General features: G+C 39.4%; 2 protein-coding genes across 7 annotated transcripts in view; one reads left to right on the top strand and one right to left on the bottom strand.

Moving 5' to 3' along the window:
* The window catches only part of Atg10 (Autophagy-related 10), a 507888-nt gene that overhangs the window by 437624 nt on the left and 54604 nt on the right, over positions 1–15660 (top strand). The window lies entirely within an intron of this gene.
* LOC110828721 (uncharacterized) lies at positions 2145–14035 on the bottom strand. Its single transcript, XM_022061694.2, has 2 exons — positions 13762–14035; positions 2145–6773 (listed from the first exon to the last, which is right to left on the bottom strand). The coding sequence occupies exon 2, from the start codon at positions 6752–6754 to the stop codon at positions 4847–4849; it is 1908 nt and encodes a 635-aa protein (XP_021917386.2). The 5' UTR covers positions 6755–6773; positions 13762–14035; the 3' UTR covers positions 2145–4846.

Raw genomic sequence — 15660 nt, 5'->3', positions numbered from 1 at the left:
TCTTCCTTTCAACGGCTTCCGTAGGGTCCTTAGACAGTAGCCTGTACGTAGGGGCTTCCAGAAGGGCTCGGATCTTCCCGTTGTAGTCGTCAGTGCTGAGGACAACCGTCGCGCTACCCTTGTCTGCCGGGAGGACCGTGAGGTCCGCGTTATTCCGCAGTGCTCGGAGAGCTCTCCTTTCAGCTCCGGACAGATTGTCTTTCGGCTTCTTGGAGGCTCTCAGGATCCGCACGGTTTCTTGCCGGACCTCCTCGGCTGCTTCCACAGGTAGGGAGCGAACAGCTCTCTCAACACCGCTCAGGAAATCCTCGATGGGCAGCACTGTAGGTGCTACCGCATAGTTCAAGCCCTTGCCCAGGGCAGCGTAGGCAGCATCCTCCAGTGGCCTTCCGCTCAGGTTAACCACAGTTTTCTTCGTGTCGGTCCGCGGGCCTGCATGCTGAGCTCCATGCAGTCGCTGGAACTTCTGGCACTGCCTGGCTTTGTCGTCAGCCGCAGTCCGTGAAGCCCTCTCGAACGTGATGCGGTCGATGAGGTCCCAGTCCGCGGTGGACAGCTCCGCAGCGAGGCGGAGGTGCATGCCCAACAGGTCCCGGGAGATCGCATCTAACTCGCGCCTCGTGTGGTGCACGCGCTCCCGTAATAGGCAGAAGCTCGTCCTTCGATAGATCCTCTTGGCGGCCTCGGAATGGATGTTGTGGTGGAACTGAAGGAAATGCGGGACCGTCCCTTGGTCCCTGCATCGGAGTAGGAAGGAAAGGGAGCAGAGACGTTTGGCTTTCTTGATCCGAAGAGCCTCGAACCTCCGGATGAAGCGATGAGTATCCTCCCCATAGAGGTTTACTATGTAAGACTTGAGGTTCTCACAGCGGTGAATATGACACGTTTGTCATCTGGCCCCACGGCCCTGACAAGCTCGCGGAGTTCCTCAGCCACCTCAACAGCATTCACGAGAGCATCCAGTTCACCATGGAGACTGAAAAGGACGGCCATCTCCCATTCCTCGACATAGACATTCACCGGAAACCTGACGGCTCATTAGGCCACAAGGTGTACCGGAAACCAACCCATACCGACCTTTACCTCAACTCCAATTCCCATCACCACCCGTCCAACAAACAGGCCGTGCTCTCGACCCTGGTACACAGGGCTAAAGCCCTTTGCGACCACGACAGCCTACAGAGTGAACTGGAGGCACTCACCACCACCTTCAGGAAAAACGGGTACAGCAACCGTCAGATTCAGAAAGCTCTCAATCCGCCTGCGAGGCTGCCACCGCCTACTGAAAAACCAGCCTCGGTTGCCTTCCTGCCCTACGTCGGGACGACCTTCAACCGCATAAGCAGGTTGCTGGCCAGGCACGACATCAAGTCTGTTGGTCTTCCGCCAAAGAAAATTCCCAGTTTTCTCCGGCCGGTAAAGGACGACCTAGGACTGAAGACGCCTGGCGTATACAGAGTTCCCTGCGAGTGCGGAAAAGTCTACATCGGCCAGACAGGCCGTTCCGTTGAGGCCAGGATCAAGGAGCACGAACGCCACATCCGGCTCGGGCAGCCCGAGAAATCTGCGGTTGCTGAACACCGCTTCAACTTGGAGCACAAGATACAGCTAGAGGACACTTCTATCCTCTCCTCAAAAACCGGCTACATGGACCGGTTAATCAGGGAAGCCATCGAGATCGAACTTCATCCTGATAACTTTAACAAGGAAGATGGACTTCACCTGAGCCGGTCCTGGAAGCCTCTGATCCACACACTCCGAGGACTCCGAGAACGAGCAAGAGTGCGCCGCCAGAACCAACCAGACCAGTAACTCGGCCCCTTTCAGGGCCTTTATCCATACAACTACACTCACCTTTCTCTCTCTACTTTCTCTCCCTCTCCCACCCTCGCCCACGTGCTACCATTGGTCCACTCCCATACCTGCTCCCATTGGCTCGGGGCAGGCTACACCTTTCACGTCCCTGCCTATAAAATCCAACTCCTCACACCCTTTTGGCATATTCATCGCCCTGATGACGGAGGCAGTATGACCTCTGAAACGTTGGTTAACATCGACCAGACTACACAGCGCAATAACCCAGAAGACAGAAATCTTCAGATCAATACCATATTAAGTGTTTGTTAACAATGAGTTATATTTCCATGGTGCGGTTTATTTTAGCGCACACTTTATTAAAATAACAACGTTAATTTACATAAACTTTATTTTTACGGGATTTATAATTTAATTCGTACGGTATAACTATTTTAACAGTGTCAATGAACTCTAAATTTAAATATTCAGTTTTGCAAAAATCACTTTGTATGAATAATTTAATGATATCAGGTTCTATAATACATCTTACAATGCAGGTTGGCTTATCTTTTCCAGCATAACACAGGCACAACTTTATCGTAAAACATCGAAGAAAATTCAAGGAAAGCGAAATCAAGGATACTCCCTAAGGAATAGAATAATTAACAGATAATTATGACACTTATGTACATACAGACAATTTTCTACACATTTTACATTGGTATTACAACATAATTAATTCATACATTTAAATACATTTTCTTAATTTTCACACTTTCTGCATACAATTTTCTGCTTTCGACTGTACGTCTGATAATCGACCTATAACACAGTTAACTATACATCTGGGAACAATCGGGATTATTCGGGTGTTATCGCACCTTTTCGGTCCATTTAATTTAACAGTTTTCGAACACACAGATTAAATAAGGGTTTGTATGTGAGAATAGCTGTAGGGAGATTGGATATAAAGGGTTGATTGAAGCTAGGGTGGCGATGAAGGGTGAAAAGCGACGGAAGGATGTGGTTTGCAATGTTCTAATTACCACTTCGTCATTTTATTTATAAATTACTTATAACAACACAAAGTTCACGATATTGTTTGTGGGGTTATAGATGATAAAACATCTTCAAGGTGAAGATGGCGTATCCGAAATGTTGGCACTACAGCCAACATTTACACAGTATCAGAGTCTTATTCGTCGGCAGTAGAGCCAACATGAAGAATATTAGAAGCCATAAATATAATACGTATTAGCAGAGAACCGCCATGTTGGCCTGAAATCTTCGTTCTGTGTGTTGTCTGAGTGAATTTTATAACTTTAATTTTGAGCTTGTAAAATACCACTCTAGTTTCCTCTAGCGTTGTTTCCAGTAAGAAATTAGATGAAGGTGTTTGTTGGCCTCTTATAATTCTTTAAACCGTCGACCCAGCCTGGATAAAATCATTTGGATTTTACTTAGTATCCCTCAGTATTAAATTCAAACGGTAATTTCGCAATAAGACTTCGTCTCACTGGAAATTAATTTACTCGATTGATTACAGTAATTAACCCAATACGTTCATCAAAGGAAGGTGGGGTAAACGTGATAGATTAATTAGTCCTTTACAAGAATTAATTATTTCTATAATGAACGTGATTATATTTCTGGCATTGTATTTTGTACAGTCTGTCCTACTAATTTATTTCTATGAATATTGCTGAAGTTTGGACTGAAGTATATGTGACAAAATGGGAAATCATACGATCGTATTTTATATATTTAGTCACGACCGAATCCATACGTACTTTAAAACTGCAAATTGTTTAACAAATTTTACGCGATATTATACTCTCCAGTTGAAACAGCGTTGTTAAACAATCAAAGAGTATATTTAGTTTGTTAATCATTTACCTGATAGGTGTGGCTTGTAGTTCTTGCAACATTTGTATTGTCTCAGATCTGCGATTATCTAAAATCCGACTTTGACCTGGAAGTGATTTTTCTCAGATTCTGACCTCTGAACGATTTGGCCCTTTTAATTTTTCAGTTTGGAATTGCACTGACCTGATGAATTATATGAAAAGGAACATGGAAGTCCTGGGGGGCTGATAAAGGTTTACTTTTCCTAACAATTGTTTTTTTACTTAATTAAGAAACATTTTCAAGTACGTAAATAATTCCAAAACGCTGTTGATATGGTGGGCTAGGCTATTCTTTTTTACACGACTTAAAGTTTTGGAAGAGACAATGTACAAACCTGAAGGAAGGACCATAGATTGGATTATAATATTAAAAAAAATCAATTACAACATGAAGTTGTAAACTGTATTAATTTGGCTCAGCATTTATAAGTAATGAGTACCTTTGAGCACGGTAATGAACTTTAGGCTTCCACAAAAAGGTATTTTTGACATCTTTTGCCTGGTAGTCAGTTTAATTTCACTGATGATTTTGTTCGATAAAAGTATTACGAATATCATAAAGAAATGTCGAGTTTTAAAGTGTGAAAGTAGATTTGATGAATTCATGATTTTTGACATTGCAGTTCTACAATACCAATTTTAACTTCTATGAGGTTGAAATTCTATGGTAACAATTTTAAAGCAATTAAAGTTATGCATAAGCTTGGTTTAAGATGTTATCACTTTAACTTATTTGGGAAGTTTCCTTAAGATATTTTATTAGCGTAACATTTCGTCACTTGAAATGTAAACTAACCCCCTGACCTTCCATTTTCTGTCAGATTGCCATTCCATGAAGGATATGGACACAAATCGTCCAGGGCAATGGCGCTATCTTCAAAGTGTTTTTTGTCGGCAGTAGAGTGTGTTTATGAGTTGACTTTAAAGTAGAACAATCTACTGTCTGATTTTTCTTGTAGACTTATGAAACATCCGTTTATGTCATTTGGTATCAGGTTTTTAACGCAAATGTCTGTTCCAATTATTTTCATTTGTCACTGATTTTGTTGACGGTAATTCCCCAGTATATAATCCTGCTGATTCATAGACGTTCCGAACAATTTTCTCGTTTGTTGCTGATGACGTCTTATCAGTGGTCGCTGTCATTTAGCTGTCGCATTGTGACCTGCTACTATCAACGCAGATGTCATTCTTCGCCTTCCTGCAGGTTCCACTCCGGCGTCGCTCCTCTGAACATCCTCAGTCTCATCTATCATGTCTCCCTCCTTGTCCTGGTGCGCCGTCATGTGCCTCGTGAGATGATGCCTCTCTCTAAAACTCTCGCTGCATACTGGACACTTTAATTTATCCTGTTCCCGTCGTCTTCTCATCATGTCGTTGTTGATATGATCGCCTTTATGGTGCGACCTCATGTGATACACTAAGTCTGATGTCATACGGAAGCTAATATTGCACTTTGCGCATACGTTCTGCGCAGGTAGTGATAGAGCAGCGAATGATGGCGGTAGCAGTGATGCTGAAACAACTGCGGCTGCTGCCGCCGCTGCGGGGTTTGTCGCTGCTGTCAGAAGGCTTGGTGGAGGTGCGCGTGTGACTAGAAGTTCGGCTGCTGTCGAAGAGAAATTTGCAGCGAATGGATATGCAGCTGCGGCCAGAGTTGAGTAAGCTGCCACGGACTCTGGGTGGTGATAGAGCATGCCGGTGGGTCGTAACTTGGATCCGGTGTTGGGGAACCCAGACAATAGTTCCTTATCATTGGTACTGTAGAGATGATGATGGTTGGTAGCTGTTATCGATGCCTTCATAAGATAACTATCGATGTCGTTTCGGAAATTTCCATTGCTGGAACCCACAGCAACTCCACTGCTACACAGTCCGTTACTGGTTTTGATATGTTTCGTGCTGTTATTCTCTTGGAGTAGAAATGCTGCTGATGAGTACGATGTTAGTGTCTTTCCTCCTGAGGGAGATGAACCGGTGAGAGAGTTAGGTGAGAGGTGCTGATTGGGATTTAATAATGGCATAGTACTTTGAAATTGTTTGGGGGTTGGATGTATGAAGTGTGGAGGGAGAGGGGATGTTGGATCAGGCCCTAGTGTTGGAGGACTCATACTCCCTTGATACGTGACATGATCTGGTGAAAGGCCTTCGGATATGGGGGACACTGAAGAAGGAGACGTTGGTAATGGCATATTTAAAAGGTTACTAGGATCAAATTTTGAAGATGTAACTTTAGTAAACGCACTCCTGATCATTAACCCTGTCGACGTGTTACTTGCAGAATTTATATCTTGATTTCTATGGCTTTTACTGGGCGTTTCTAGAATATCGTCATGGTGGAAACTGGATCTTGTACTGCTCATGTTGATAAGGTTCAAGTCTTGATTTTTGCTCCCGCTAAAATGACTTTTATTAACTCTGTCAACGAGATCCTCATGATTATAAATCGTCTTTGGAACTAAGAGACCTGAATGCTCGAACAAACCAACCTTACTTTGGTGTGTACTTATCATAAGTCTCTGATTGTGTTGTCTTGGGATAACTTCAATTCCACCAGATATTTGACTGCTGTTTCTCACTGGGGAATCAGTTATGTCTCCTAACAGCGCATGCTCCGAATACGTTCTTGGTATTGTAGATTCTGTGATGCCACCTAGCAATGGATTGTGGCTGTTGAATACAATGTCATGTGGGGATACCGATGAACGCGGCGATGTCTTGTGCGTTACTATCGGTGACGTACGGTTCATCAGACTGCTTGTAGTCACTAGTCTGAGTTGCTTCTCCTGCTGTAACTGCTTTTTGGTCAAATTATCATCTGGAGCCATGAGAAATGCAACGTCAAAACTTCTCTTGGTAATTCGAGGGGGGATTGTGGTCGTTGTGGTGGGCAGGTTGGGAGAGTATGAGGGTGTGAAAGGTGGTGCTGGCGAGCGGTTATTGTCCGGAGACGCGGAACTTCTCGTCGTTGTGGTAGAACTGCTACTGCTGTTTATGGCCGTGCTGGGTTCAACACGTACGCACTGCTGCGTGTTAATATCCATAGTCATTCTGATGGGCACCGCAGTACTGAAAAATGAACGTCCGATGTTAATCAAACAAGTTACAGGAAATTGCGGGGGGGGGGGGGGGGTGTCACCGTCGTGAATATTTGATAATTTAGTCTCGCATCATACAAAGTCTTACAAGATCTTAATATTGAAGAAAGCTGTTGTTTTGTATTAATGTTTTCGGCTTAATGTCGTTATTATGTCTGTACATAGAACAAATAATTTAGCTTTTATTTATAGAAACACTGTAATTTTACTTGTTCTTTGTGCGGGAATAAAGTTTGTTTTGTCACGTGGAGAATTTATAATGATGTTATCTGAGTATGTGGCGATCAATTATTGAGAAATAGAAGTGGGCCAAATTTTATAATTTGTACTTTTTACAGATATCTCAGAAGATTTTCGTCCCACCTCAGAAATTCGAGCATCGGTCTCGCTGGCATTACGTCTGCGAGAAAGTAACAGTATGAATTTGTATTAAACTGAAATGTTCGAACTTCCATACCAAATTTAATAACGTCTATACCAAATTTGATAAATATCCGTTTAGCCGTTCTTCATTTATATGGTAGAACGAATAGTTCGTATGATTAGAGCGATTTATGCTAATGAAGGATGCGACAGACAGACTTACAGAACGTACCCATATAGTGTTCTTCGATTTCAATAAAGCGTAAAGAGCACTAAATAATGATGTATAAACAGCCACTTCTCTTACATGTTACTTTTTGAATATTAATTCTGATCTCCGATTTAGAAATGTAAAATTTCCTGAAATTTTGAATTGTGAGAAGAAACGGTGAAAAGTAAGCGTTTGATTTTCTGCAAAATATGATTCGTTTAAAAAATGCATAGTTTCGATACTAGATTGTTTTTGGATGTGGATAAAAATATGTTTCATAACATTCATTATCTGCATGACAGTTGCAGATTTGGAATCACACAGTGACAAATTATCTACTATCTTAATGGCCGACCGTTGCACAGAAACACCTTCCAAGAACTCGATTGAATGGAATCGCAAACTTGGGTGTAAATAGAATAAATGTAATATAAATAATTTTTGCCATTCTACTAACGTGAAAATAAATATAATCCTCAATCGTACTTATTTTATTTTTCAGTGATAAAATCAGCGGGTTTCTAACCTCTCGTCTTTTCTTGCCCTAAATGATTACGGGCCGTAGATATTAGAAGCCATGTCGAATATACTTTGATATTCTATGGAGCGAAAATTCATGAGATAACAATTAGGCCGATCTGCATTATAATTCTTCGTGTAACTCAAATCGACTGATGTTTATCGATACAGAATTCGCCTATACACTATTTAAATTTGAAAGAATTTCTAATAAATATATAAACATAATCATGAATTATATAGGCCCAGTACAATGAGATGGGCGAGGCATGTGGCAAGAATGGAATATATGAGAAATGCATACAAAATTCTAGATGAGAGTCATTAGGGCAAGTCAGCACTTGGAAGATCTAGAAGTACGAGGTGCGATCGGAAAGTTTCAAGACTGTGTCAATAGAGGGCGAACCGGGTGTAGTACGAGCTTCTAACGCTAGGGGGTGCGGCCTACATTCATAGTGAATCAGTGTGCCAGCCGGCATCATCGAATTAGCATTTGTTTCTTAGTTACGGGCGTTTTGGTAGTGCATTACACCGACCCTCCTGCGATTTCGGAATGGCGTGTGCATGAAATTTTGCCAAAGACTCGCCAAAACGGCTACGGAAACCTATGAAATGCTAAAGCAAGCATTTGGGGAGTCCGCAATGGGTCGTGCACAAACTTTTGTGTGGCATTCACGTTTTAAAAATGGCCGAACCTCTGTCGATGATGACGAGCGTTCTGGACGACCATCTTCGAGCACAACGCCCGAAAATGTTACGAAGATTCGGCAGGCCATTCACGAAGATCGACGTCGTACCATCAACGACTTGTGCGACATTGTTGGGATAGGCTATGGGACCTGTCAGCTGATTCTAAAGGAAGAACTCCACATGCGACGCATCGCAGCCAAGTTTGTGCCAAGGCTCCTGTCTGAGAACCAGAAGCAGAATCGACTTGACTTCTCGTTTGTCAGGAGCTCAAAGATCTTGCAAGAACCGACCCCAACTTCCTTTCTAAGCTCCGTGTGACTTCTTCCTCTTCCCAAAGATGAAAATTCAGCTAAAACAAAGGAGATTTGAGACGATAGAAGAGATTCAGGCAGAATCGCAGATGGTGCTTGACAGGCTGACAAAGAAAGATTTCCAGGGATGCTTCCAGGCTTGGCAGCGGCGCTGGGATCGTTGTGTTCACTCCCAGGGAAACTACTTCGAGGGTGATGGATGAATTTAATACCTGAGATAATGATAGGCGCAGTCTTGAAACTTTCCGATCGCACCTCATAGGTGGTAGGATGAAATTAAATGGATTTTAAATATGTACGATGGGAGAGTACAAAGTGGATTTAGGATCGTGACCAGTGGTGTAACCTTGTGGAGGATTCTGAAAAAAATAGAGAATTCTTGAATAGATGATGAACTATTAGCTTTTCAAGGACAGGGGTTCAGTCCGCGGCAAGGCCTTTGTCCACACAACAATAACAAAAAAAAATCGGAAATGAGCCCGTCCTTAGACTGGGATAAAAACCCACGACTCCCGTGTTCGAGGGACAAGACCCACGACACTGTGATCGACTAGGGACATAATTACAATTTTATTTATTTTAATTTAATAAGTTTCCTGAAATTAATTTTGGATATCTGCAGTTAAATTTACTTTATTATGACTCCAGATTCGCCTAATTGCCACTGTCGTGTGTTACTTGCATTTAATATGATTTATACTCATTTAGCATCAAAAAATGATATATTAGAATAATTAGTTCTGTTATTATTCAATTTTATACCGTAAATAAAACTCTTCTCTTCCTTTATTAGTCGAAACTTCTGTAGCAATTTTTATTTTTAGAACTGCCATTACAATTTTAAAAGTAACAGTATTCTAAACGTACCTCACTTCCTCTTAATTTAACTGAAATTTTTATTCCAGTCCGACGATCTGGAAGACATTAATGCTATCTCCCTTATCTGAGCTGTTGAAACAATCTTTGTAACCAAACCGGAAAATTTTAGTAATAAATTAAGTGAATCGTGGAACGCTGTAAGTGAAGTCTGAGTTTATAATTTTTTTACGTCAGTCACATCTTTTCTGTTACAGTAATACGTACGTACCGAATGGATACTTACATAAAGTATTAAATAGTTAGATCTCAAGTACGTATGTTATAAACAAACTGAACAGTACACATTTATAATTATTTTATCTTTCCTCTCTCTTGCTTCTTGCCTTTTTTCTGGTTTTATTTTATTTTATTTTTTGTTTCCAGTCCCCTGTTCCTTTCCCATTTGCGATGTTCTATTTCAGATAAATTTCCGGAAAACTCGGTATGAAACTGCATTATATGAAGTGAAATAAATAGTCCTACATAATAATTAAAGTCGTTGTGTTCAAGCAAATAGTTTCCTTTGCAATCTTCCATTCTCTTTTATTTTCTTCGTTAATCACCTTCTCTTATTACATGTAATTTATGTTATTCTAGAAGGTCAACCAAACAGCTTAGTTTAACCAAAAAACAAGAGGTTTTGGAATGATATGTGTAACTACGAAGAACGTGGACCAAACTGGCTCCACTTTGCGGCCTAGTATCGTCTTAGTTTCGTTAGTTTATTATTGCTTTATTCTAATTTATTTAACCAGGCTTTATCAAATGTAAGGGTTGGCTAGCTGCAGATAGCGGTCATGAAATATTTTAATACAGGCCTACTGTCGTATTATTTCTCGAAGATACTGAGGAAGGACATGAAGAAATCTGGTAGAATTCAAAATTTGGATCTAAAATCGAATTTGGGACCTCGCTGAATAGGGACCATACCTATTAATCATATAATCGTGATGTTTTATGTTCTTGTTTTGTTTTTACACTAACCTGCATAAACGACATACCTTACGTAGCGTTTAGTTACATGATATGAGAAATGTGATACGGACGATTGTTGAAGGACGAAGTTTTATAAAGTTTTAAGGGTTTGATATGCAATCTCAGGTCTAGACGATTCGTAAAATATTTTTTTCAGTGGTATTCATTATTATACTGTAATTAGGTACAAAGCACTCAAAAATTCTGCGTACTAGAATTAAATCTTTCGCCATGTAAGTTTCCTTCTGCCATCTCGTGAACAGTTGACTGATTTGCGCAAAATTTGGTATGGACATAGTGACAATGAAGATCGCCAGTACGTTTTTACTTGTAAATTTATTATAATCAGTAGCACCGACATGACGGATTCACGAAAATCTGAGGTGGGCGCAACACCAGCAACAGAATGGCTAAGATTTTGTTAAAAGATTTATATTTTTGTAGAATTTAAAACAGCGAAATGAATAAAGGACGGAATTTACTCATCACACTGATGATAGAGGCAGCAAGGACCTATGAAACTTTGGTAAACTTCTACCAGACTACACGGCGCTATAAACCAGAATACAGCCATCTCAGGATCGAAATGTTAATTTAACTTTGTTTTGTAGTAACTACTAAGTGATCATCGAGGGAAATATATGTAAAATATGAATATATATTGTAAATATTTCAAGCACCGAGACAATGCGATATTTCAGGTTATATATGAAAGAATTAAAGGAAACAAAGTCTTTACACCTAGTTATGAAGTAAGTTCCTCGCAATACGAAACCTATTTTTTATTTTAACGTGCTGACTCATCAGCTACAGGAACCAATGACGGAGTCAGCGGTAAGAAGATTAAATAAAAAAGAGAAGAGAAAAAAAGTTAAAAGAAAAATCGATCAATACTGGTACATATAATCAATCTAATCACTTTGTTGTATCGAGAAAGTGTGCTCAAAAAAGACAAAGTTTTGCCAAAAATGTCCACAAATCTGCATTTAATTTGGAGCAGTAACGTACGTAGCTGAAAATGTCTTAAGTCCCTCCTCACGCTGAAAGTAGACAATTCTCTAATTTCACTTTTAAGCACACGAATACTAACACTGACCATGATAAAATGTCAGTTTATTTTTAATTGAAGACATTAATAAGAAATAAATAGCTCAAAATAAAGTCATAATTTCGCGACATATTAAACTAAAATAAAATACTAATGACATTAAGCTGAAACTTGCAAACAACGAAAGTATCCCGACACGAGAACGATTCAATCTCATGACGATATACCTACGCTAAACCACGAGTGAATTAATATTTTATAGCTTGATTATAAACTTGAATTGACTGAATATATCTCAAACGATACAAGATTTGTTGGACTAGAAATTTGTGCGATAAGAAAGTCGGCTTTATTTATTCTTCCCATAACTTTTTGTTTTAGTTCGTTAAGTACCTGTTGTATCGATGGATTAATTTATGTTATCAGATGAAACCACACCACAAAGAAACACCCAAAAATCCTGTCACACGCTGGGTAAAATTTTTGTTTAGTATTAAACGTAAGGAAAATTAAGATGGCCTTATAATGTCTTCTCACCTTCAATCTGTGTTAATTATTTCGGGTGAGAGACGAAGTTTGAACCCATACAAAACAACGTGTACATACGAAGTTTTATAGACGTAAATTATTTATGTTTCTCTAATGGAGATTTTAAGATAAGAATTTTGAACTGAATGGTAGCAAGCTTCCCCCTAAATTAATCTTCTCTTAATTTCTTCGTGAATTTAAATTTTTGTCAATTTTCAAAACATGTTAAACGATGACGATTAGTTACATATTTTACCTGAGAAAATGTTCCAGTTTTAATTACATATTCTCATTCAAAAAATTGACACTCTAGGTAAATAAGAGAATTTAATGTATTGACTTCATACCGATAAACGTAGCTTGTAAAGTAAGATTTATTGCTTTTATAAAGGCATAAATATATGTTGTAGTCTTCTAGATTGTATCACTGTATTCTAGTGTGCATATTAGCCGACGTTTCTGAGGGTCATGCTGCCTCTATCTTCATTCATGAACGTATCAAAATAATTCAGAATATGATTTATTTTAACGTGTAATATTTAGATATATTGCCACTAAAACTATCATTTATTACATCTAATTATAGTTTCATAGATCCTAATACAAAATTTCCCAAAAATAATAATTTCATTGCAGTAAAAATTATGTGTGTTTTTGTATAAATCTCTAGCGTACCGGATAAGGATGATCGGTCTTTACGTCAAAACGACTAAAGGAGACCAAATTTGTGACGTGCGGCATAAATTTGACGAGAGTAAATTTAATGCTAAAGTGTTATAGGTCCTTCCCACCATTTTTGAAACTGTTAAACACAAATAGCCGTTAATGAATTTGTAACAGTTATGACTCCAGCACTTAACATATTTATAGTGTAAATTAACCGTCAAACTTTACGGTAACCAAACACTTAGAAATGTATTTTACAGCTTTTCTAGCTTATGCTGTAGGAATACCATTTCCCCATATCCAGGTATGCAATATCAAGGAAAATGTTTAATTATTATAAAAGTTAACATTTTAACTACAAATCAACTTGGTGGTTTCATGGTATTTTTATAAGCCGGAGGCTGGTTTTTTATAGACCCATTTCATATCCTAACCTATCAATTATTCTTCATCATCCTACATTATCATTTTCAGTTGAAACAGCCTCTTAAAGTGATCTAAGAACTAGTGTTTCTTTGACAGGCAAGGTAAAATACATGTGGGATTTAAATGAACCATTTGAAATTGAAGTTCTTCTATAAAGAATTCAGTCCGTACCTCATAGTAAACACAAACAGCATTACCAATTTTATTCCTGTAATGGTGAACTGTTAAGTTTATAATCTCTGTTTTTAGTGCCAATCATATGAAACCCATAAATTAAAAATTAAGTCTTATTGGTTTTTAAAGCAAGTGGGATATGTATTAATAGGTGACACTTAGTGTTTGACGTGTGACTGTGTTAGTTTACCTTAGATTTGTGTGGATGAACTCTGCCAGTACCAGGATTCTGACCCCGTTTCTTCTGTTTTGTGTACCTTGAACGTCATATGACTTCAGTCTGCTAGAAGTCAGCGCACTTCACACGAAGTCAGTCCAGTAGAGAACTTCGCACCTGACCAATTATCCTGTCCACTTCCTTTGCGACATAATTCACCTCACTACACTCGGTGCAGAGTTGGATGCCACGTGCAGACAACTTCGCTGTGCATCGCTGCAGGTCACTGCAACCCTCTTCTAGATCAAAGAAATGCATCAACTGTTCTCTTTTCTAAAGCTTATATCCAATATGATACACCATTCCATCTAAGCAGCTTGTATGAGGGCGGAGATTTTGGTCCATCGACCAATGGATGCTGTGATAATGGGAGGAGTTTGTAGATGAGGCGTCGACCAATGGGATGTAGGCATCGGGACGGCAGTGTTGTTTAACGGAGAATGTGGGGGGAGGCTGGATCACAAACCCAGACATCAGCGTCTTAAAGTTATTTTATATCGGTGGGTTGGACTTTCTTATACAACTTTCACTTGTGGATTCTTTGTACAGCTTCAAACATTTACGACGCCTGACGAAACCTGGTAACAGTTTTGAAATGTCCTACGTCCATTTAAATCGTCTGTCTTCGAGAAAATTCGAGGGAAATTGAGTTTACAGTTTATATTACAAGAAGAGTCTTTTGCTTTTACATTGAGTGTACCAGTCTTCACGGGAACTATGATAGCATCTTTAGTTCTAATTAAATGTTGATGTTATTTTTCTATGACTAGAAATAATAAATTGATATATTAACCCTTTGAAGCCGAAGATCGTCTGAATATTATTTATGAATTCAGTCCGTACCGCGATGAAAACACTACACCTCACCATTACGAAAATCAGCTGGTTAACCCTTTGAAGCCGAAGCTCGTCTTCATAATATTTACGAATCCAGACCGTACCGCGAAGAAAACAGTTCACTTAACCATTAGAAGTCGAATCAGGCGGTACCACATAAGATTTAACAAAAGAACATCCCGGTCAAAGCCTTAATTGACTAATTTATTATTGTAAAGTATTGATTAAATTAATGTTGGTGCATCATGTTGGGAGCTGAGCTTTCTGGTTTCCCTATAAGCTTACAGGGTGACGTTTCCAACCACAGGATTTGTCATGGTACTACTTATAAACTGATTTTTTAGAAAACTAGGCCTGAATTTAGTGTGACTGATTATTATCTCGGTGTTATTTACAGGGTCATTATCTTAACGAATACCGAACGTTACGGATCATATTTAATTGCTATAACAGTTGATATATATATAAATACCGTATGTATATTTTATCACATTAAGGCAGCTTATGTTACCTTTTTAATAAAATTAGCCTAGTCGTGTAACCTTTCATGTCCTGTGGATATTTTTACGAGATCTTACAAATCAACTTCCTTCCTGCACTATTTATTTTTCTACAGCAGATGCTTTTTAGTCGCCATCTCCAGTGTTAAAGAGATTATTCCACAATTGAGGTCGGAACGGGCCGAAAATTTTCCTAACTCCTTCGCTGCTAGGTTATGATATTGTCAACTCATAGGGATTAATCATAATAGTCAGCTTGCTCATGTGTACGTACAATCATTCCTGGAAAGCTGATAGTTACTCAGCTAGTTAAGGAAAATATCTGTTCATGCAACCCAAAGATTCATCACTGCGTTCACAGGGGCGTACCATTGGTCTCTGTCCTGATCCAAACGAATCCTTAGGCCTACACCCTGTTTCTTTAAGATCAATTTTAATATTATTCCACCTTCTACGTCTAGATTTCCGAGTGATCTTTTTCTTTAACTCCTTCAGATTATAATGTGGGAATTTTTGGTCTCCCTATGCGAGCTGT

The sequence above is a fragment of the Zootermopsis nevadensis genome, unplaced genomic scaffold (assembly GCF_977971745.1).
Source record: "Zootermopsis nevadensis isolate Lab colony 2312 unplaced genomic scaffold, Znev_1.0 Znev_ptg000016l, whole genome shotgun sequence".
Taxonomy (NCBI): domain Eukaryota; kingdom Metazoa; phylum Arthropoda; class Insecta; order Blattodea; family Termopsidae; genus Zootermopsis; species Zootermopsis nevadensis.
This window is presented reverse-complemented; position numbering and strand designations above follow the sequence as displayed.

Bases quoted from the DNA above. Each gene is read 5' to 3' on its own strand.
- LOC110828721 (XM_022061694.2), bottom strand. From the start codon at position 6,754: ATGACTATGGATATTAACACGCAGCAGTGCGTACGTGTTGAACCCAGC.